Source organism: Desmodus rotundus, chromosome 1, assembly GCF_022682495.2.
Source record: "Desmodus rotundus isolate HL8 chromosome 1, HLdesRot8A.1, whole genome shotgun sequence".
NCBI classification, from domain to species: Eukaryota; Metazoa; Chordata; class Mammalia; order Chiroptera; family Phyllostomidae; genus Desmodus; species Desmodus rotundus.
Genome location: NC_071387.1, coordinates 3,088,014 through 3,110,099, shown reverse-complemented (window position 1 = coordinate 3,110,099; position 22,086 = coordinate 3,088,014). Strand labels below are relative to the sequence as shown.

Below are 22,086 nucleotides of genomic sequence, written 5' to 3'. Positions count from 1 at the left end.
GTTCCCGGGATGCTCATGGGATTCCAGAAGCCCCTCACAGGACCCTCAGAGCAGGGTGTGTGCCTGGGCGCCACCGGCTACAGCGCAGCGCTGACCGGGGGCCCTCACAGTGCTGCTGCCACGACCCATGTGACGCTCAGTCCCCTTGCTGATGGGAAATACCGAGTGCCAAGTGCTGGCGTGCGTGATCTCAGAGACACGGTGTCCCCGTTCCACTGATGTGGAGAGGGAGGCTCCGGGCCTGGCCCTGGAGGGAGGGGGCCCGGATTCAGCCCAGGGCTACCTAAGCCTCTTTTCCTCCCGGCTGTTCAGGGAGGCCTCCCCGGGACCCCTTCCTCCCTGCCTGCCCCACCCCAGCAGGTCCCTGCTTCCCACTGACGGGCTCCTTTCTCCCCCTGCATGGCACTATCCACACTTTAATTAAGCACCTGATTGAGCCATTAGTTGTTCAATGTCCATCTTTCCGAGTAAAATGTGACCCCATTAGCATCATGCCCATCACGCCCCCCACCACGTCCCCAGAGCCCAGCACAGTGCCCGGCACCGAGTGGGTGGTCAGCAGATGTCTCTAGGATGAATGAAGAAGTGGATGAGTGAGTGAGTGACAGGGACATTTCATGGCCTCCAAACTGAGCGTGCCAACGCCCAGCGCCCCCGGGACCACTGCCCAGGTCTGCACCCAGGGGCCAGCAGGGGTTGGCTGCCTCCGTCCACAGCGGCCTCAGGCACCATGCCCCTGGAGGGTCTTTGTCTGCCTCCACCCGGGTCCTGTTGCTGTGGATCCCCCACCCACCCCTCCCCACCCTGGCCCCATTATGAAAGGAAAAAGCACTTCCAAAAAAGTTGAACCTGTCACAGTGATGGATAACCTAAATGAACTCTCCCCGCTCGCGAACAGATGTCGAGGCTGAACTCTGTCAGAAATAATTAAACACCTTTCGCGTGGAAAAGCTGCAGGCAGGCGCGGACGCTCCTCGGGCTGGGTCGGCGCCACTGAGCAAGCTGGCTTCCACACGGCTCAGCCAGCCCCCTGGGAGCTGCCCCAGCCCCCCAGGGCAGCCCAGCCAGACACTGGGCACTTATGGGGTCGTGAGTCCCAGAGGGACCCAGAAACGGAGACGACACCTCCCTCAGGGCAGTGCACCCTGGAGGGCCTGCCGATCCCTGTGGACTCAGGCTGCCGCCTCCCCCAGCGTCCCTCCTGGTCTCTGTGACCAGCAGTTGCCATGGGTGGCCAGTGCCCAGACGGGAGGGTCAGCTGACAGCTGGCGAGTGGCCTTTCTGCCAGGACGTTTATACTGTGCCACCAGCCACCTAAGAGAGCTGGACTGGCCCCTGAACCTCCCTGGGCCTCAGTTTCCCATCAGAAAATGGAGTTCTATAGGGGTGCGGGCAATGTAAGGTTCCACAGTCCCAAGTTCACTGGTCAAGGAGCCATGGGTGGGGGGGGCCCAGGGGGTCGTGGAGGGGGCAGACCACAAAGCCACAGTGAACTGTTGGGGAGTAGCCCCGATTCCCACTGGGGGATGAGACATGGACTCCTGGCCTCCCAGCCCTGGGAGGAAGGATCCCTGGGCAGGGCAGCACCTTCTGTGCCTGGTGGCGTCAGGCTCACGTGCCCTCCCCCAGGGGTGCTGGGGTCTTCCGGGGAGAGCAAGCAGCCAGCAGGGAGGGAAGGGCATGCCGTGTCCGCATGCACTCGTGACTCCAGGGGCAGCCGGACCTGGGTCACAGGGCGACCCTGCCACTCCCCACCTGTCAGGGGGCTTTACCTGTCCGAGGCCCTGTTTCCTCTTCCGTGAGGTGGGACAGCGATGCCCCCTGGCAGGACTGCGGGGAGGGTCAGCGGGAACATGTGTGACCCAGGGTCAGCGAGTGCCTGGCCCAGTTCAGGTGCCAATAAGTGCAGCTGCCGTGGGGTGGTCCTGGTGGCCACTCACTCACTCACTCATTCACTCACTCACTCATTCACTCACTCACTCACTCACTCACTCACTCATTCACTCACTCATCCACTCACTCACTCACTCATTCACTCACTCACTCACTCACTCATTCACTCACTCATCCACTCACTCACTCACTCATTCACTCACTCACTCACTCACTCACTCACTCACTCACAAATCTAGATGGACACCAGGCCCCAGGCCCCTTCGCACCAGGCCCCATTCTCAGCACCAACGTGGGCTTCTGCTCTGGGGCTGCAGGTGATTGGCAAAGATTGCAGCGCACAGGCGGACAGATGGGGAAGTTTGGAAAAGATTCCCGCTGGGGTGCCTGGTGTTTGCAGCCTCAAGTGGTGGAGAGACACACCCTTAGCTGGTGACTCAGGCTTGGGGGTGGGGACAACGGCTGTAACTATCACCCCACCCCCACGACCCTGGCTCAGGCCAGCCCACCGCTCACATACCTTTCGAAGAAGCCTCCTTGTGCTTTGCCCAGGTGGCCAGCCCCCTGGCTTGCCCAGGTCGCCCCTCCTTTCGGCCTGTTGGGAGGCAGAGTTACTAATAGCTCCGCCTTCTGCTCTCGAAAGCAACCCAGTCTGAAGCACACGTCCTACACAGTCACCTGATATTAAGCCAAGAAAAGATGTTTTATCCTTCCGTACAAAAGGCTGTCGGTGCTAACGGCCCCGAGACAGAGGGGCGGGTGCTCCACAAACTTAGGGCCGTGCCAACAAGCATGGCGGAAGGCTGGATGCTGCCAGTGCAGCGATGGTTTACATACATGACATCACACAGAGGGAGGACCCCCAGTGTTGTGACATGTTGCACGGCCACGGAAAACGGGGTCCGTACTCACTGACGTACCATAGCGTGGAGGGACAGAGCCCGCGCTGTTGGGAGAGAGGCGGCCGCCCGGGGTTACAGGTGTGTGGGCCCCAGGGCGGGTGTCGGGAGGAGGGGCCCCAAGCAGCAGCAGTGGGGGTCTCCGGGTGAGGTGGGGGCTGAGTCTTAACTTCTGTGATGCTCTTTACTGCATTGAGTTTTCACAGGGAGTTCGTGTAGCTTTTTCAAAATAAGCAAGGCTGTTCTTTACATGTTTTTAAAGGACAGGGACTCTACATCCCTCCCAGGGGCTTGTCCAGCGCTCAAGCCCCCCTTTCAGCCCAGTTCCTCTGACGGCTCCCAAATGCTGCCAGGCTGCCAGCCACGCCTGGTTTCTCATGTTCAGGGTCCAGCAGGTGTGATGGCCAGAGGCCGGCACTCCACCACAGCAGTAACGGCGGCTGACTTGCCGAGCCCCGGTCTCTACGGCCAAGTGCACCTTATAACAGGAGACCCAACATCCATGGTTAGGGGGGTGTTGCCCAAGCATCTCAAGGTCTCCACTTCCACCCAACCACTCCGCCTCCTCCCCACAGGCTGATACCCCGACATTACATAGTCATTCGGTCACCAAAGTATGAGCAAATCGACTCTTTTCACTCGGCTTTCCGTTTCAGCCCCACTGCGTTAGAATAATGGCCCGAGCTATTAAGCTAACAGTTTGATTTACAAGCCCTTGTGCTCCAGCTCAGATGCCTGTCTTCGTGGACGACTAACCCTGCCTCGCTCTCCCGGGCCCCCAGCTCCCTGGCAGCGTGGGGTTCAGACGGCAGGGAAATCAGCAGTCAGCCAAGCAGACGCGCGAGCTGCAGCTGATTAGTGAAAGCCGCTGAATCTCAGAAAAGGATTTTCTTTCCCTCCTTGAAGCTCTCTTGCAAATCATTGCTGGCTGTGGAGTTAACTCTGCCAAACCCCAGGGCGGGCTCAGGGCCTGTCCACCCGGGGGGGTGGTCACCTCTCCAAAGGACTCCCTCTGTTCTGGTAAAGACGGGCCCTTCTCGCCCAGGTGTGTCCGGCCCCAAAGTCCCTCCTGGCAGACCCGGAACATAACAGTGGAAAATTGGAACGGTGGGAAATCATCACCCGCCTCAGCATCCCTTTGACGTCGTTTCTGTGAGTGCTGACTCGGACTAATGTGTAGCTTAGAGATAAACAGCATGTTTACATAAGAATCCGAGCTTCAAAAGATACAGGCTCCCACCTTCCGGCATCCCGGCTCCGGAGATTTGCTGACCTTCGACCGTGGAGCCAGAATGACATAAAGCCAGCGTGATATGAAGCCAGGATGATGTGAACCAGGATGACACACACCGGACCCTCACTTGCCCTGTCAGAAAGGACTGTGCTCGTCAGCACGTAGAGAACTTGGCACACCCCTCCCTTGATCTCTCTGTTCTGTTCCCAGACCCCTCCTAATGCAAACCTCTGCGGCCACTGGGAAGGGGAGATGGGCTCTGGCACGCGAGTACCCCATCTTCCAGGAGATGGCTTTGAGACATGAGTGCCCCATCTTCCAGGTGGCCAGCATCTGCAAATAAACCACTTCCCTTTCCATCAGCACCTGCCTCTCAAGTGCCGACTTTTGTGGCAGCAGGCCGCCGGCCCTGCGTTCAGCTACAGGAAGGGCAGCTTCCAGTTCTGCTGCCTCTCCCTGAGTCCCCTCCCCAGTGACGCATCTTAACAACGCTGTCACTCCCTGCATCAGAGTGAGGACATCGTGTTGCCGTGCAGGGTGCGGAGCACAGCAGGGCAGCGTGTCACACATGGACATGGGGCAACAGGAAGAAGGACTCAGAGGTCCCCACGCAGTTGACATTTCTTCCCTATGTGCAGGCCGTCCGTTATCTTTCAGACCGACGTGCAGAAGGGGTGAAGGAAGGGGCTTAGTTGGCTTTGCATCATCCAGCCCCTTGGACGTGCAGGATTTTTAGGCACCTGCTCACAAGGCTACATTACTGTTCAAATACTGGCAAGCTGAAGCTCTGGGGACAGGGACAAAGTGGCAGAGTTCCTGGAGCAGCTAGAGAAGTCCTCTGGAGAAATTTGGGGAACCGGATCGTGGAGAGAGAGGTCAAGCGTCTACGCTGGAGCCGGGAGAGGCCGGCATCCCAGCGGACAGGGAACTGGCACTTCCAAGAGGACCGGCCCACAAACCCTTCCGGCACCTGGGGATTGGGGATTTCAATATAATCCAGAAAGCTCTTCTCCCCTACCGGGTAGAAGAATATTTCACATTTTGCTGTGAACATGAACCAGAAAATAGAGAAGGTCCTCTTGTTTTGACATCAGCTATATATTTTTAATCTCTAGAGGCAGCGATTTCAAATCTCCAGAGAGAGTGAACATCTCATGCTGAATTTGGGGAGCCAGTGGGACTGTGGGTCTCAGCTCCTTCCTGCAGCTCCTCCCCGAGAGAATAACCCCCCCGCGGTCTAATGCGAATCTCCTGGCCTTGCACAGGGGTCCGGGCTCACGCTGCCACGTCTGGGTGACTTGCGCGGTGTCACCTACGAATCCCTCATGCCCACATGTCCCGGCATGTAAGCCTCCATCACCGGGCGCTGCCGCCGCTGCTGGCGTGGCGGGCCATCACCCCAACACCCCGAAGCTGCCGATCACGTGACCAGCGCAGGTTCCAGCCGATAAACAGCTTTCAGTGATTCGCTCGGAGTAACTCAAGCTTCATTCACACTAAAATTTGTCACAAGTGTGGGCGAGAGGAGCCAAGAGGCCCCTTCCTCTCCTCAAAGAGGTCTTGGGACATGCTGCCCTGAAGTGGTGCAAAACACCCAAAGTGCGGAGTTTGCCCAGAGAGGACTGGCCAGAGGTGCGGAGGGAAGAGCATCCAGAAGCTGTTCTGAGTGGGCGCTCCCAGCCGGCGGCCACAGTAACAGCCCCTACGGCTCAGAGCCGAGCGCCTCCTCCATGCCCGGCTGGGTGCTGTGACGGCCGATCTCCTCTATGTCTACACTCGCAGTAACCCGATGCAGCAGAGGAAAGTCACACTGCTCGGAGATGAGGAAGCGTGCCCCAGGCTCACAACTAACAAGCCTGGAAAGAGTGGGTAGAGGCCTGCACGCTCTGGTGGGCAGCCTCCAGGCCTCGGGCCCTGGAAGGACCGATAAATACTAAGGACCTGAGGTCAGGGGCCGGGGGTGGGGTGGGGGGGAGGCTAAATGCAAGGCCTGAGAAGGAAAGTGGACGGCGGTCAGGAACATGGGCTTTTATAGGTGTCCAGAGGGTCGTGGCCAGCCTTGCTCTGGCTGATTTAAGCCCTTGCAATAAACCCCACTTTCCCCTGCCCTGAAAACCTTCAGACCTGGCTGAAACCCAGGAGCGTCTTCTAAAGTGTACTTTGGCCCCAAGGCTAAAGAGGAAAGAAGACATTGATTGGGGTCCAGGCTTGCTGTATCAAAAGGCATCAGGCAGAGGCGGGGCCTGCAGGGAGGGCTCCACCTGTGAGCTGGGAAGCTACACAGCTGCAGGCTCCGGGCCCCAGAGCGCCCCCGCGTGCCTACCTGGAAAAGTACGGTGAGGGGAAGGTCACGGAGCCACTGTTCCTGGGTTGGACGAGCTTTGGCTCGGCTCCTGCAGTCGATTCTCAAACTTGGCTGTGCGTGGGGGTCCTCTGGGGAGAGGTTTGAACAGCAGATTCCAGGGCCCCACCCGGAACCCTGATCCAGGGGGGCTGGGGTGGCCGCCAAGCCCGTATTCTCAGCGAGCAGCTCCCCGCAGCTCTCTGGGTCAGCGTCAGCTGCCCTCACACAGGTGCAATGAAAGCAGCTATTTCCCCGGGCCAGGAGGGTGCACTTTCACGTTTGGTAGGAAACTTGTTGGGGCTTCAGAGGAAGCAAGGACTATGCTCTTCAGTCCTAATCTGCTCAGGCTGCTTTACAAAACACCACAGCAGGGGCTTAAACCACAGGCCTTTACCTCTCCCAGTTCCCGAGGCTGGGGGTCCGAGACCAGGGTGCTGGCCTGGGTGGGTGCTGGTGAGCTGGTGAGGCAACGTTCCTGGCTTTCAGATGGCCCCCTTCTCGTGGAGAGGGCGCAGGTTGGGGGGGGACAGAGAGAGAGGGATCTGGGGGGTCTCTGCTGATAAGGGCACTAATCCCATCACAGGCCCCACCCTCACGGGCTCCTCTAAACCTACTCACCTCCCAAGGCCCGGCCTCCAAGTGCCATCACTTTGGCGGTGCGACCTTTAGGAGGACACAGATTGGTCCACGGCCGCCCCTTCTCAAGTTCAGTCCAAATCTGCCTCCTCTTACCCTCCCCTCATGGATGTGTTTCTCCTCTGGAGCCCCGGGGAGCCCCTGCTCCCCCTTCGAAGTGAGAGCCCGAAAGCACCCGGAGTCCAGCACCGAGTCCTCAAGGGTATCCAGACGCTCGGTTGTTCCTCGGGGCATCGAGTTCTGAGCGTCGAAAGGAGCAAGGCCACATTGCCGTGACCGTGGGCCTCCCAGAGGCCGTGACCCCTGCCCCTCAGTGCTGCATTCTCTGCTTGTATCCACAGTCACAGAAAGTTGTCACCTTCAACTGCCTTTCTACATATTTTTGAAGACAGCTGTGGTTGAAGACGCCCATCAGTGTCACTTGAATCATTTAATACAAGCATCTGTGTGAATATTCCCTTCCTTGGGGCAGCTGCAGGAAAGCCTCGCAGTCGGACCTGCAGGCTGCTAACAACGGCGATGGCAGCGGCCGGCCGTTAGGCCTTCCATACCCCGGGCGCCTGTCACGGGGCCAGGGTTTGGGCCACGACCCCATGGGGGGTAGTGCGACTCCACGTTGCCTGCAGAAAGTCTCTGCTTTATGCAGCCTTGAATATCTTATTTCACATCAGGTAAAATTCCCCAGGCCCCTCCCGGTCACTTGTACGGAGATAAGACACGAATAGTGAAAACACCTCCTCGGCTGAGAAGTTGAACTGAACAAATCAGACAGAGAAGAGCTTCAAGATGCATGAGTCTCGGGTGCGTTTCTAAGGGCTCCACTGCCTTATCCCAGGCTCCTAACCCACCCGTCCACCATCCACCATCCATCTACCATCCATCCACCCACCATCCATCCACCATCCACCACCCATCCACCATCCATCCACCATCCACCATCCACCATCCATCCACCATCCACCATCCACCATCCATCCACCATCCACCACCCATCCATCCACCATCCATCCACCATCCATCCACCATCCATCCATCCACCATCCATCCACCATACATCCACCATCCATCCATCAATCCATCCATCCACCCACCCATCAATCCATCCATCCATCCATCCATCAGTACATCCATCCATCTGTCTGTCTGTTCGTCCATCCATCCAGCCAAGATTTGTTGAATGTCTACAGGGTGTCCCTAACAGTAGTGTTACCCAAAGACGGTTGAAGGTCTCCTGTCTCCTGTTGATGTTTCCTCAGAACAACGTCCAGAATATGGCCCGAACATGCTCACTGTCTAGCTGAGGACCGTTAACTCTAATATTCTAATTTGTGACTTGACAGGGTCAGCCTTGTCAATTACAGACAGGTTCTGTTTCTTCTTAAAACACACCCGAGAAAATTCTTCCTGCTCATTATTCCAACAAGAGAACAGGGGAAAGACAACACCAAACCCCACCAGGTGCATCCCATACCACTGGGCCATGGACACCAAACATCTGAGTGTGTCCCCAGTCTCCCCGGCAATAAACCCAGAGTTGTTCAAAGCCTAAATGAATAAGCGATAAGGCACTGACGGGCGCTGTGCGGACGGCTCAGCAAAGGACTTAATTTGCAGCCGAGCACAAAATCAAAGACTCTGTCAACCGAGGGACTGTGGGCCGGATAACCACCTAGAGCTACCTGAGAAAGCACTGTCAGGTAAATTTCCAGAGAAGGTAATTAAGGAGTCACCATTGTCTAAGTTCAGCAGCAACATTTGGAGCTCTGGAATTGGAGGCTCACTAGGGATCTGGGGCCTCCCCCTGGCCTGGCCCTTCATCAGGCTGAACAGTGGAGATTTGCAGGGGATCCGCCACCGCATCCCCCCCTTAGTCTCCAACAATGCCCCTCCGGCCCCGCCTGCTCCGGCAGGTGTCGTCTTGTTGCAGAAGCGGCAGGCAGCAAATGAGATCGCCGCTTGTGGGACAGGGGTGAGATTAATAGACAAATATACAGACCACTCTGAGAGCTGGCAGGCGCCGATTAATATTTATCAAGTACCCACGGTGTTCCTGATACCGAGGAGCAACATGCAAAACATACAGCCCTTGCGTCAGGGAGCCCACGTCTGACTGAAGAGCCACACACACATGGAGGCAAGGAGAGCTCGGAGGCCCCGCCCTGGAGGCAGAGCCCAGCAGGAGCTCAGGTTAACGTTCGAGCAAGTGGCCTCCTCTTAACTGAGAGGACGCAACCAGGTGGCAACAGCCCACAGCCTACCCCGGGGAGAAGCGCTGAGCCCCCAGCCCAAGTCGCTGGGGGCTGTCCCATCCACAAAGCCTCCTCCAAGGGTCTCATCATCACATGTCCTTCACAAACTCCCTCCTTAGCTCTCACCTAGGCTGAAAATAAAATAAGTCCTTCTCTCCCACTCTTGGAGACAAGCCTACCACGACCCTGCGTATCCTGCTATTTCTAAGCGGGGTGGGCAGTGGAAGCGCCCATCTTCAGCTGGACCATCCCGGCCCCCGCCCCCTGAAGAAGAGCAACAAGCAGAGCGCCATCATCTGGGCTCTGCAAAGAAACGGGGCCTGTTCCTGGCAGCTCTGCTTGTCACCACATTTGTTGACAGCCCCCTTGAAAACAGCCCTCACTGCCACTGTGAAGTCTCGTTCCCTCTCCCCTTCAGCCCTTGCTTAGGCAGGTTTTGAAAGGCGAAAAATCTGGAAAACACAGACACTCGCCCACCCCCGGCCCCATCACAGAGGGAGAGAGGCGGCAGCCAGGGTGAGCGGGGCTGACGGGCCTGCTCACCTGGCCCTGCGGTGCACCGCCTCCAATTAAATCAAAATGGTTTGTTTTTAATGGTCTTTTACACTGACAAGTGGGCGATCATTTTGGGCCCACTAGCTGTCAGGGAGCCGAGGCAAATCCTCCGTTGATAATGCCCAATGCTTCCAATTAGGAGCTGAGGCCGCTCCTGGCGCGCTAACGATTCCCCAGCCACCCCCGAGGCCCCTTCGGCGCTGGCTGCTTCTTCTTGCCTCCACCGCAAATTACTGACACCAAACGGAAGGCCCCGTCTCCTCGCCACGCCAGGCCCGGGCCCTGTTGGGCTTAATGAGCCGATGGAAGTTTCGCGGCTCCGGCGCTAAATTCTTTTCTTGTTTGACAGCTGCTCTGCTAAGGCGAGTGTTGACCTTATAAAAGATTTAGTGTTTCTCATTATTTTCTGTCAAGCTTCACAAGTGATGGCTCTGCGGTTATCATTTGCATCCCAGGGTGCGGGTGTGCGTGTGAGTGCGTGTGTCGGACAGGGCGCCGAGGTGGAGAAGGAGAAACGGGGAACCGGCGAGGGGTCTTTCTCTCTCCTCTTGCATTTGGCTCCTGCCAAACAGCTTCCAGTGTGACCTGCACCTTAGGCTGGGGTGTTTCAAAGAGAAGCCGAGAGGCAAAGCCCAGATGACGGAGGGATCATGGCTTCCAGGCCTCCCGGGGGCGTCTCCGCCGGAGGCCCAGCAGAAAACCCCGGGTGCCTGGGAGCCTGCCGGAGTATGCCCAAGCCAGGCTTGGTACCCAGCACAGTGTTGGGGCCACACTCCCCTGTCATCGGGCCTGCTGTGAGCCATTGCTGGCCAGCCTCCTCCCTCTGCTCCGCCTCCCACACAAGGATGCAATGGTTTTAGAAAGCAGAGCCGCTTATTCCAGCACGGCCCATGTTGCTGTCCCCCGAGACGACTTGGTCCCCACGCCCGTGCCAAACCGGCCGCTCTCTGAGGAGCAGGACTCCAGGGAGTCCCACAGGCTCCCGGGCCTGCCTCCCGGGTGACTTTTAGCTCCCGGGCTTCAGTCTCCATGTCCTTGCCTCCTGCCCACCTCCCCCCTGCCATTCCAGCTGAGGTGACGCACGGTGGCCTGAGGGGGAGGGAGAGCGACAGGCAGATGGACACGTGGATGTTTTCTCATGGGGGCTCTGTCCTTCTTCATCCTTGTTACTGGGGAGACTCTATTTTGATCTCCTAGACCGCAGACATGGCACTTGTCCCCACCTGCGCCCAGGGCAGACCTTGCTAATCGACCACTGCACGCTTTCTCTCGAGCCTCCGTTCAGCCTCAGCTTCTTTTGGACAGAAATGGCGTCAGCCCTCTGTTAGGCAGTGCCGACAGGGGGGACAAAGCTGCCGCCCTGCCTTAGAGGTATCATCAGGTATCCAGTAGTTCCTCGTCTCTCTATGCTACCTTAAGGTGATTTTTATATAAAAGGAAATAAAATATAACCAACTAAGGGGGAACAGATCAATTGAACCTCATCAAAATTAAAAACTTTGGTGCTTCCAGTGATACCATCAGGACAGGGAAAAGGCAACCCACAGAGGAAGAGGAAATGTTTGTAGATCGCAAAGCCGGCAGAGGGCTGTGTCTGTGAATGCAAAGAGGGCTCTCGCAGCTCAGTAACGAAATGTCAGTAACCCAACTTTAAAATGGGAGAAAGGTATGCGTACACAGTCCTCCAAAGGAGGTGCACAGGTGACCAGTGAGCACGTACGAGGCATGCGGCATCATTAGCCCTCAGGCAAATGTAACGGTGACTTTGAAAAGGCAGACAACAAAGAGCACGAGGTGGCCAGGATGTGGAGAAACTCGAGGCCTCACGAGTTGCTGGTGAGAACGCTGCAGCAGGGGCCCGCCAGGCTTCCCACAGAGCGCCCGTCCGACCCAGCAGTTCCTCTACCAAGAGCAATGGCCACACACGCCCACACAAAACCTCGAATGAGAGTGCACCTAGCAGAATCACTCATAAATGCCAAAAAGTGGCAACAACCCAAATGTCAATCTTTAAAAAAAAAAAACCATTTATTTATTTATTTTTAGAGAAAGGGGGAAAGGAAGGAGAAAGAGGGAGAGAAACATCAATGTGTGGTTGCCTCTTGTGCGCCCCCTACTGGGGACCTGGCCCCCAACCCAGGCATGTGCCCTGCCTGGGAATTGAACCAGCAACCATTTGGTTTGCAGGCCGGCCCTCAATCCACTGAGCCACACCAGCCAGGGCCCAAATGTCCATCTTCCAATGGGTAGATTTTATGAATTATAGCTCCAAAAAGCTGTCAAAAAAAAAAAAAAAAGGTCCAGGCCACCTGAATAAAAACAGCCCACTTGAATCAAATCTGTGCTCATCACCCGATTCTGTCTTTGGAGCCAGCGGAGGGTGATCACTGGCCACCGTGAAATGGCCTCACGTGATGAGGGAGGGTCTGGTGTGTCCTCAGTTTCCCCGTCTTGTCCACTGTGACTCACTCTTGTGAAACCCATGACACTTGGAAGCTGAAGAAGCAGGAGCGGGTTCTCAGGGCGCTCAGACAAGCACCCCACCTGGGTGTGGCCCTGCAGTTCGCCCCCAGCGTCTGGCAAACAGATCCAGTCTCCCGTCTGGTCTGGATCCCAGCCCCAGGGGACTAGCCCTCACTCCTCCTTGGAAGTGATCAGGAGACACTGGTACGGCTTCTGGGAAAAGCAGCTGCTTCTTGTTTTCTGAGACGGGCGGGCGGGACCGTCTTTGATCCTGCCCTGCAGTCAGCAGGGCTCAGGCCTGGACCGTGGGGCGGGCTTCTGGCTTTGAGCAGGGTGTCCTCGGGCCAGCGTCCTCACCGTCCTGAGAGCCAGTGTCCCTTCTCACAAGGTGAGGACGGCCCCCCTCGCCCTCAGGGGGCCGTGGCTCAGCCCCTCCTCACCTGGATGCTTCCCCAGACCTCACGGTAGACCTGTGCGGGGGCAGGAAGTTGGTTTTCTAAGCCAAGTGTGGATGTTCTTTGCGACGCAGCATGTGTCAGCAGGGAGGGCTGGGGCCCGTGTCCTTGCTCTGTCTATTTTTGGACCGCAGAGAAATGAGAGCCAGTAGCAGAATAACAATTTAGGGGACCAGATGTCCCGGGAGAGCCTGTCGCCCTCGTTAATTAGTTCAAGTCCTGAACCTGCAACCTCAGAGCTCAGGGGCCGACCCGCCGGCCGGCGATGCCCTGCGTGGCTCCGTGTTGTGCCGGGGCCTCTGACCCCCAGCTGCTCCCGGCTTGACAGGAATCGCTGACCTGGGACTGATCCACAATCGCCAGGCACCCTCATTAGAGGAGACAGCCCCTCAATCTTTTAAAGCGAAATCTCTCCCAGTCACCTGAGCGCTTGTCACTTAGGGAAAAAAACCTAAACTAAAATCTCTATAGCTGTCATTTTTTTTTTTTTAGCTGTTTGGCAGGTTATTTTTTTTAATCTGGCTATTTTTTTCTGAATCCTGCCTATTGCTTTCTCGGCCCGCAGATCCGGCCGAGACTTGGTGTCCTTTTGGGGGACCATCCCATGGCTCATGAGAGGGGGCTGGAGAGCCAGCTGGCCCCACTGGCCCTTTAGTAGGATGCGTCAGGCATGTGGGAAGCTGCTCGGCCCTGAGCTTGCCCAGCGGAGGGTTGGCCCTCCGTGGCTGGTGCACACACATACCCCTCCACCACGCATGGGGAGAAGGAGCCAAGGAAACCCGGCGCCCGCCTGCCATACAGAGCCCGGTGCCATGGCTGCCCAGTGTCCCCACCCAGCCGAGGCCTCCTGCCAAGGGAAGAAGGCAGCAAGGACAGAGGGAAGAGAAGGCACGATGCCACTCACTATTTAGCACGTGGACCGAGCTGTTCCGCCAGCCCAAGGCCACGGCCGCCAGGCAGAAGAACACAACCAAAGTCTCACCTCCTGGGTCTCCAACGCCTGCTTAGGCACAGAGATGAACTCAAGCCCCAGGAGACAGGAAAAGCTGGACAGGCCAGAACCGAGGGAAAAGCTGGCACCAGCCAAAGTCACTAAGCACGGGTCCTGAAACTTCCTTTGTGGGCACGGCTGTGCTGGGAATGGAACCGTTCCCAAAACAGCACTGATAACAGTGACTCTCCCTGAACTGTGTGCGTGGAGGAGGAGCCCTATACCCCTCCCCTGCCCCTGCCCCCGAGATAAAGTCCAAACGGAGCTGTCTCTGCTCACCCCCTACCCCCCTGCCCCAGGCCAGGCCCCGTAGGACCTTCCAGCACTTTCTTTGCTCCAGGTCTTTCTTCTTAGCTGGAGTCAGACGTGTGCTTGAACAGAGCAGCAGATTGCTCTGTGCGCTTCCTGCTCTTCAGAGAAACGGCATCGCTCTCGGGGCCACTCTGCAGAGCAAGCTTGTTTCACGCAGCACTGTTTTGGGGATGTATCCATGCGGATTTGCGGAGACCTAGAGCAGTGCTGGCCCGTCCTGGAGGTGGCACTGTCCCCGTCTGCCCCACCCAATACCACAGCCACTGGCCACGTGGAGCTGAGCACTTGGATTGTGGTCAGTGAGACACATCTTTAATTTTAGTCCCTTGAAATGTAAATGGCCACATGTGGCTGGTGGCTGCCCCGTGGGACAGTGCCTCTGTGGGGTGCTCATTTCCACAGCCCCCGAGTACTCCACTGCACGAACTGGCCACCTGTGGTTCACCCGGCTGCCTACGGACATGCAGCTGGACCACCGTGCTATGGCGAGGACTCCCGTCCTTGCCTCTCCACGGGCTTTTCTGAAAGTCTCTCCAGGGTATGCATCTAAGCGCTAGCTGACTGGTGCACGGGGTGTGAGAGTCAGATCCCGCTCCCATTCCGAGCGGCTGTCCTGGTGAACTAGCAGTGGGTGAGGCCCCTGCTGCTACCGCTGATTGCACACTGGGCCGAGCCTCTTTTCTGGCGCTTGGTGGCTGCGATTCCCCTCCCCCCACGGCTCGGCCACTTCTTCTGCCTGTTTTTCTGTGGCCATGGGACCCAAGGCCACCTTCACCTCCCCGTCTCCGCCTCGTCCCATCAGCCTCTGTTTGTACATTACTTCTCCCAGGAAGCCTTCTCTGGCCCCGAAGGATGGATTTGACGCCTGCGTATTATAAGGCCTTACAGAATCTGGTACTTCTTTCAATACTTGGCGCAAGGGGGATTGAATTGTTAGTTGTGGAATTGTATTTTTATTACTGCTTTCTTGGCTCCAGGGGAGTGGAGGCTTTCTGAATTCTCAAGGTGTCCCAGTGCCTGGCCCAGATCCTGGCCCAGGCGGATACTCGGGGAGCACTGGAGTGACATAATTCACGCGTAAAGGAAAGGACCCCGGCCACGTCTTATCCGCAGCCCAGACCGCAGCGCCATCTCTCTCACAGCGCCGGTTCACTCCACACAGGGGCTTCCTGTTGGCAGCAGACTGGACTTTCCAAAAAGCATAAAAAGCAAAAACTCAACCAATATTAACAAAGCATCTGATTCCCACAGGTTCCTGTGTCGCCAGAGAAATTAAATTAGAACTCAGTCACGAAAAGTAAGTAACAAAAGTGCCTGGAAATTTAAAAGTATATTTATAAGTAACTTAAGGACCAAAGAAGAAATCCAAACAAAATTCAAGAGAAATTAGATGAAAAGAGAACTGAAGAAATAAGTACACCGAAGACTCGTGAAGTGAGATAAAAGAAAATGGAGAGGGCAACACAGTTGCTAATGCCATGTTGTATAAAGGTTAAGACTAGAAAAGAGAAAGATGAAAAGGTGATTAGCTGCGCAGACAACTCTGGATGCTAGAAAAGAAAAAACAAAGTAACTCAAAGAGGGACATCGTGAAGTCCACAGCAAGACTCGACAATTAAGGGCACCGATCACATGAAAAGCTGGCTCATTGGAAGTGGGTTGAAAAGTGTGGATGCTTTCAAATGAATCGGGAGGGGGAACCCAAGAATCTAGGTCCGGGGTGAAGTGGGGACCATGATGGGCAGGGAGTGGACCAGAGGAAAGGCAGCAAACTGGCTGCGGGACTCAGCTCTGCCTCGGACTCTGGGAGACCCTGGGAAATTGACTCTAACCTCCGGGCCTCAGACTTCCCATCTGTAGAAAGGGAGCGCGGGATTCAGTGATCTGCAGGGTCTTTCGCGACCCTGGCTGTCTGAGAATCTTGCATTCCAGTCCGGTGTCGGGGAGGGAATGACGGTTCCTGGGAGCAGCGCTGACTACAAATCTCTCGTAAGAGCTGACGGGGGCTCACCTCCCCTACCTCCTCTCCATGCCCCCCCCCCACCTCGCCATTTCCTTGCCTGCCTTTCCTCTCATGCTACCCACGGCAGGTCTTCGGCTGGTCCCTACCACCTAGGACACCCTACCCCTCCTCTCCCCCTGGCTGGGAACCTCGTCGTCTCTAGAAAGGCCTTCCTGCCCCCGGGTGGAAGTCGATTCCCACAGTCTCATTGAATCGTCACGAAACAATTAATTGCACGTGCAGTGTGTTTAGCTACAGCCCCCCCCCCCCCCCCCCCCCGCGCACCATCCACGTGGGCGAGCACCCCGCCTGCCTCACTCACCAGGGTCTCCCCAGGGGTGGACGCACCCCGTCCTTACCTGACTGCGCCCACTTGAAAGGTCCAGTGCCTTGGCCAACCTGGGTAGCCCCGCTACCCCCCACTCCCCACTCAACTCCTAGGGCTGCTGGCAGCCCTGGTGTTCGCCTCTTATTTACCTGCATTGACCTCAGAGCGACTCAGCTCCATTCAGCAAAGCTGTCTCCTGCCAAAGCCGTTACAATTTCTTAGCTCCAGGCGGAGACAGACTGCAGACGGCTTAATTTAGAAGCGTCTCCGAAGGAATTCCTTGCTCCGCAGCTCTCATCCTTTGACTCCGGGGGTCCACAGGGTCGTGACCACGCACAGCTTGAGGCCTGACTTGTAATTAGGATCCTCATCTCTGGCTGAGCTGCTATTTTCGGAGGAGAGAGTGAGCGAGTGGGATTGGAGCCACACGTTCCCGGCAACGGCTTTCGCTCGCCTCGTTTCATAAGCTTGTATTATGCGACGGCCCCGCCGCTCTGGGTTCCCTCTGTGAGACCTGGGGCAAGTGACTCCACCTCTGCAAAATGGGGACAGAAGCGGGGCACTCTGAGGCTTGCGTGAAATGCACCCAGCAAACCCCAAGTCTGCTGTTGCAACACGGCTGTCGATGGGAGCTGCCGGGGACCCCAGCTGCAGCCGTCTGACAAACCTGCCCGGGGCTCACTCTGAGCCCCCCTCTCTGTGGGCTCCCATGTCCTGCTCGGGCATCAGGGGTGTCATGGGTCCAGAAAAGACCCCTCCCACATGGGGGCAAGCTGTTGCTTGAGTCTGCACCAAACCAACACCGCCCAGCATCAGCAGCACCCACCGTCACCCCGCCTCTTGAAGCTCCTGGTGGCTGCCGGCGGCTCCCAGGCTGTGGCCACCTGCCTCCAGTCTCTGCCTCCATCTTCGCACGGCCGCCCCTCTGCGTCTGTGTCCTCTGCCTCCTATGACGAAGCTCGTCCGGGTGTCCGTCTGAATAATTCACAGTGTTCTCCTCTCTATATCCTCAAATACCCCTTCAAAGACCCTTTTCCAACGAAGGTCAGAGTCACAGGTCCTAGCGGCTGAGACGCTGGGTCTGCGAGGGCCGGCGTGTGTGGGGGTGGCAGACACGTGGGCTGCACGGCTGCGCTCCCCCATTAGGAGCCACTGGTGACTGGCCACCAGGGACGGAACTGTTGCCACTCCGAATGCTACAGGAGACCGTGGCAACCGGGGAGTCCCAGCCAGCTGGGCATTCGAGGCAGGCAGGGTGCCCACGAGGCCCCCAGAGACTGATGTGCCAGCCTTACCGAGGACCTAGCTGCCTTCTGGGAGCCACGGGTTCAGGAAGACCATGTCGCACGCAGTGCAAAAATCAAGCCATCCCTGCCAGAGGGACACAGAGGTGTGGCCTGGAAGCGTTTTGTATTCTGGTTATTTTCCTCCCTTCTCCACAACGTCCGGGAGGCCGCTGGGAATTTTTCTGAAGCTAGAGATGAAGGTGAGAACAAGATCATGGCTTGCTCACAGGCGCAGAGCCCTGGGTCCAGGCGCCGTGGGCAGCTGAGTCGAGGACCCTGCCCTGGGCCGCCAGAGCCTGGGAGACCCTGATGCACGCCCAGGAAATCTGGAACCCGCGGCTGGGGCTCCTATGGCTCCCAGAAATGCTGCCGCCGCCGAGGGTCTGTGAAGGGCCTCACGAAGGGCCTCGCAAAGGGCCCCAGGGCGCTCAGAGTTGGCCCGCACTGTCTTTTGCATTAGCACTTGTTGGGTGTGTTCTCTCCCAGAGGAGATGGTCCATGGCTTTCTGCAGAGTCTCGAAAGCGTCTGCATCCCACGGAGATGAAGACCCTGGTTTTATGTCCTGGAATAACTAAGAAGCCTCAGCATGAGCAGCAACTGCAGGAGAACATTCTAGAAAGAATCCAGAACTTCGTGCCTAGAGGTTAGGGGGCGGAACTCAGAGTTCGTTTGCCACGGGCTCCCTGTGGGGCCATCCCTGGACCAAGCGCTCTCTGGGCCTCAGTTTCCCACCTGCAAAGTGGTGAATGGTCAAGCTGGACCGGGCCCTTCTGCCCCCTGATGTTCCTGCTGCCCCTTGACGCTGAGCACAGCTCCCGGGATCCGGGGTCAGGACCTGAGGCATGGGTCTCCTTGACCCTCAGCAGTGGCCCAGACCCGGGAGTTTGGGGGGGGGGTGCGTGTCCCAGAGCAAGGCTGCAGAGGCAGGCCTCAAGGAACCAGGAGGTCCCATTGGCTCTGCTCCTGTCCTCAGTAGGCACGTGACCAGTTCTCTGCATCAGGAAGCCACCACTGGGCTGCAGGCTCTGATTCAGCATCATTGCCGCCCCCCCCCCCCCCCGCGGTGGGAGGTGCCCAGGTCTCCGGGCTCCGTGGGCACTTTCCCTATGAGCTGCCCCGCCTTCCCTCACTGGCCCTCACCCGAAGCGGATTACAGCCCTGTGGGCCTTGCTAAAACCCTGGGGGCTGACCCCCTGGATCCTTGACAAGGGGCTATAGCTGTCCTGGGACACAGGTCCTGCTTTCCCCCAAAGACACAGCAGGGCAAACCCCAAAGGAACCCACCCGCCAGCCCTCCCCCTGGGCCCCAGCCGGCACCCGCTGCCCCCTTAGGCCCTGCTCGTCCCTCAAGCCGAAAGTGTCCCCCAAAGGGTCTGCCCCAGAAAGGGCCCCTGCTCTGGGAGGTGGAGCTGATGCCATTTGCTCTCACTGCACTGCCACCCCAGCCACTCCACTCTGATGATGGCAATGAAGTGGCTGCTTAACTGGTCCGTGTGGCTCCCCTTGGGGGTCACGGCTCTGCGGGGAGGGGCTCTCATGCTGTGTCCCCAGTGAAGTGGAGAGGGAAGCAGGCGGGCAGAGGAGGGGGTAGATAAACAAGGGGCCCAAGCCCTTCCTCCTCACTGCCCTCCCCCCCCCCCCCCCCCCCGCAGGCTACCCTAAAGGAGTCAGCCTGGCAGCGGGGTGTTCTCACCCCTGGAGGGGATGTAACAACCCAGGAGAGGGAGGGGCTCTCTCTCACCCAGCTTCCCTTCCTGAGAAGGAGGCTCAGCTGAAATACCGACTCCACAAACGTCACCTGGGTCTGCTCCCTCACCAGCCTGTGTCCAGGGCTCCTGGGCAGCTGCCCCCCAGCAGGAGGACAGCAGGGTCACCCTCCCTGAAGGAGCGTGACGGACAGTGCCAGGCGGTCCCCTGGGTGGGGGAGGCTTGTTCGGGGTTTCAGTGGCGGGACATCAGCACGTGAAGGTGATGCTGGTTATTAGGGACACTGCCCCGTGTCTCCTGCCATCGTCACGTGAGGTCCACTACGCACACACTGTCCCCTGCAGTGAACTGGACAGAGGGGATAGCATGCTGCGCTGGTCCTGGGCAGCCCTGCCCAGGCCACCTCCTGTCCAGCAACCCGTCACCGCCCCTCACCAGGATGCTGCCAGCTCCCACTACTCACTCCTTTCTCTCTTACAGCTCTCTCATCATCGCTGTAAGGGGCAGGTTGGGCGGGCAGGCAGGCGAGAGAAAAGGAGGAGACCCCAGGGTGCAGGGCCCCGGAGCACCCACACCCACTGACTCACTGTTCCCCCCATCCACAGGTGGGCCCCCACCTCGACACCTTTCCCACCGAGGCCGATCGTCAGAATGCTTTGAAAGCCCACCGGCAAGAGCGGGCCGTGCGCCAGGGGACCCTGCGGATGGGCAACTACACCCACCCCTGAAGTCTCCCAGACACAGTAGAAAATTCCAGAAGGACTCACCTTTCTTGCCCCAACTCGCATAAGACACTCTCCTACTTTTCCATGGGTTCTGCTTCCACATGGACCTCAGATCCCCATCTCAGGTTAACTACTTTTGCTAAGAGCGCCCCCTTTAGGATAGCCAGCATTAGCTTACCAATGCCCAGCACCCCTCTACCCAGGCCACCCACCCCCTCTTCTCCAGCCCTCACCCAATAGCACAACACCAAGTGACAAGGCAGAATTTAGACTCCAGGCTAAGCGTCGTCCCCCAGGCTCTGCCTGTGAAGCATTAAGAACACCCGTGCACTTCCTACACGTGATGAGAGTGGGCTCCCAAAGCCCTCAGTTCACAATGCGAACGTGAGCTTTCTACGCTGTCCTTGGAGTGCCTGACGTCTCCCAGGGCGGCATCACCTCCCCGGGACCCCGCTCCCAGGGCCGCCCCATTGCTCAGGCAGGCCAACGAGGGCTTCGTCACCAACAATGACCGTGCAGGCCAACCCTTAGGAAGAGAGCCCTCCGGGTGAGCAGCGAGCTGGAAGGGCCCCGGCCGAGGACCGTGTCGGCCACACTCCCGGGGATTCTCACTTCAATCTCTCTGCGTGTTCTTTGGCCTCTTCCCACAGATTCTCTACTGATCTACTTTAGATTAAAATGCGATTCGTCACCCTCCTCTTGTGTCTTTATCTGAGAACCAGCAAAGTCACGACTGATGTGAGAATGATGCCGCTGCCACACGGAGACTCCGAGGCGCGTGGCCTCCTCCCGGGCATCCCACAGCGCAGCGCAGAGCCCGGCGCCCTGCGGCGTTTCCAAACCCATCTCTAGACTGAGGACTCCTCCCCGAATTCCAGACTCACTTACCAACCGCCCGCTTGACCTTGCCGCGCTGGCGCCTGCCGCAAACACGGCCAAGATAGACACTTGACTTTCCCACCAAACCTGCTTCTCACTCTGTTTCTCGCGCCTCACAAGTGAGACCACCGTGGACCCAGCTTTTGTTGAAGCCAAAACCCTTCATTCCTCTCTTTCCCTCGCTTCTAACATCTGGCCCACCAGCAAGCCCGTGGGCGTTACTTCCAAGAGTTTCCTGCCCCCACCCCATTTCTGGGCCCCGTCTTGTCTCTGGGGAATTGGTTCCTTAACCAGCTCCCGGCTTCACCCTCACGGCCCCGTCTCCACGGAGCACCCCCTCCACGCTCCGGTGGCTCCCCTCCGTCCTGAAGTGAGACCCGCACTCCTGGCCGGGCTGGGACCCCGTGTGGGACAGCCGGGGCCATCCCTCCAGCTTCATGCCCCTCCTCTGCTGCCTGTCCCCACTGCCCACAGCCCTTCACTCCCGCCCTAGGTTTTCTGCTTGCTTTTCCCTCTGCGACACCTGGTCCCCAGATTGTCACCTGCCTGCCCCTTCTTGTCATTCAGATCTTAGCTCAAAAGTCAAGTCCCCAACTCAACAGGTCGTCCCTGAAACAGTGTCCCCTTAAATTCACACCAACACATTTCACTCTCTGCAAAACAATGATCTCTTGTTCCTTGCCTGCCTTCTCCAGAAGGGAAGTGCGCGGGGTCAGGGATCTCAGCTCCAGGGCCCAGATCCAAGGGCCTGGCCTGCGGGAAGTGCCCAGCAATCTCTGTGGGGCGGCGCCCCCCCAACCCTGCAAGAATATGGGCCGGGAGTCACGCCCCCACAGGCCCAGAGTCTGGCGACTAGAGATCTGAGTTTCCCCAGCAGCCCCAGCCCCCCCCACACGCACCTGCTGCCCCTTTTCGGAAAATGCCACATACACTAACCCCCTCAGGAACCTGGCTCAGCCAGGGCCTTCCCAGACCCCACCCCACCCCTCCTTCCACCACTGGAGCCAGAGGGAAACAAGTGCCCCACCCATCCTGACTAAAGCCACCTGAAGCCACCCGCCCCGGTGGCGGGCAGGAGGCCTGGTGTGAGAGCAGGGAGCGCTGCGCTGTAGGGACCGGCCCCTGAG

The 22,086-nt window shown here is 58.0% G+C and overlaps 1 protein-coding gene across 1 annotated transcript in view; it reads left to right on the top strand.

Annotated features, from left to right (window-relative positions):
* CFAP77 (cilia and flagella associated protein 77) overlaps positions 1-20,792 on the top strand; it is a 102,382-nt gene extending 81,590 nt beyond the window's left edge. Inside the window, exon 6 of the mRNA XM_024562007.3 lies at positions 19,961-20,792. Within this exon, the coding sequence (XP_024417775.2) occupies positions 19,961-20,083 (123 nt within the window). The 3' untranslated portion in view covers positions 20,084-20,792. The remainder of the gene's footprint in view (positions 1-19,960) is intronic.
* Positions 20,793-22,086: the final 1,294 nt, after the last annotated feature.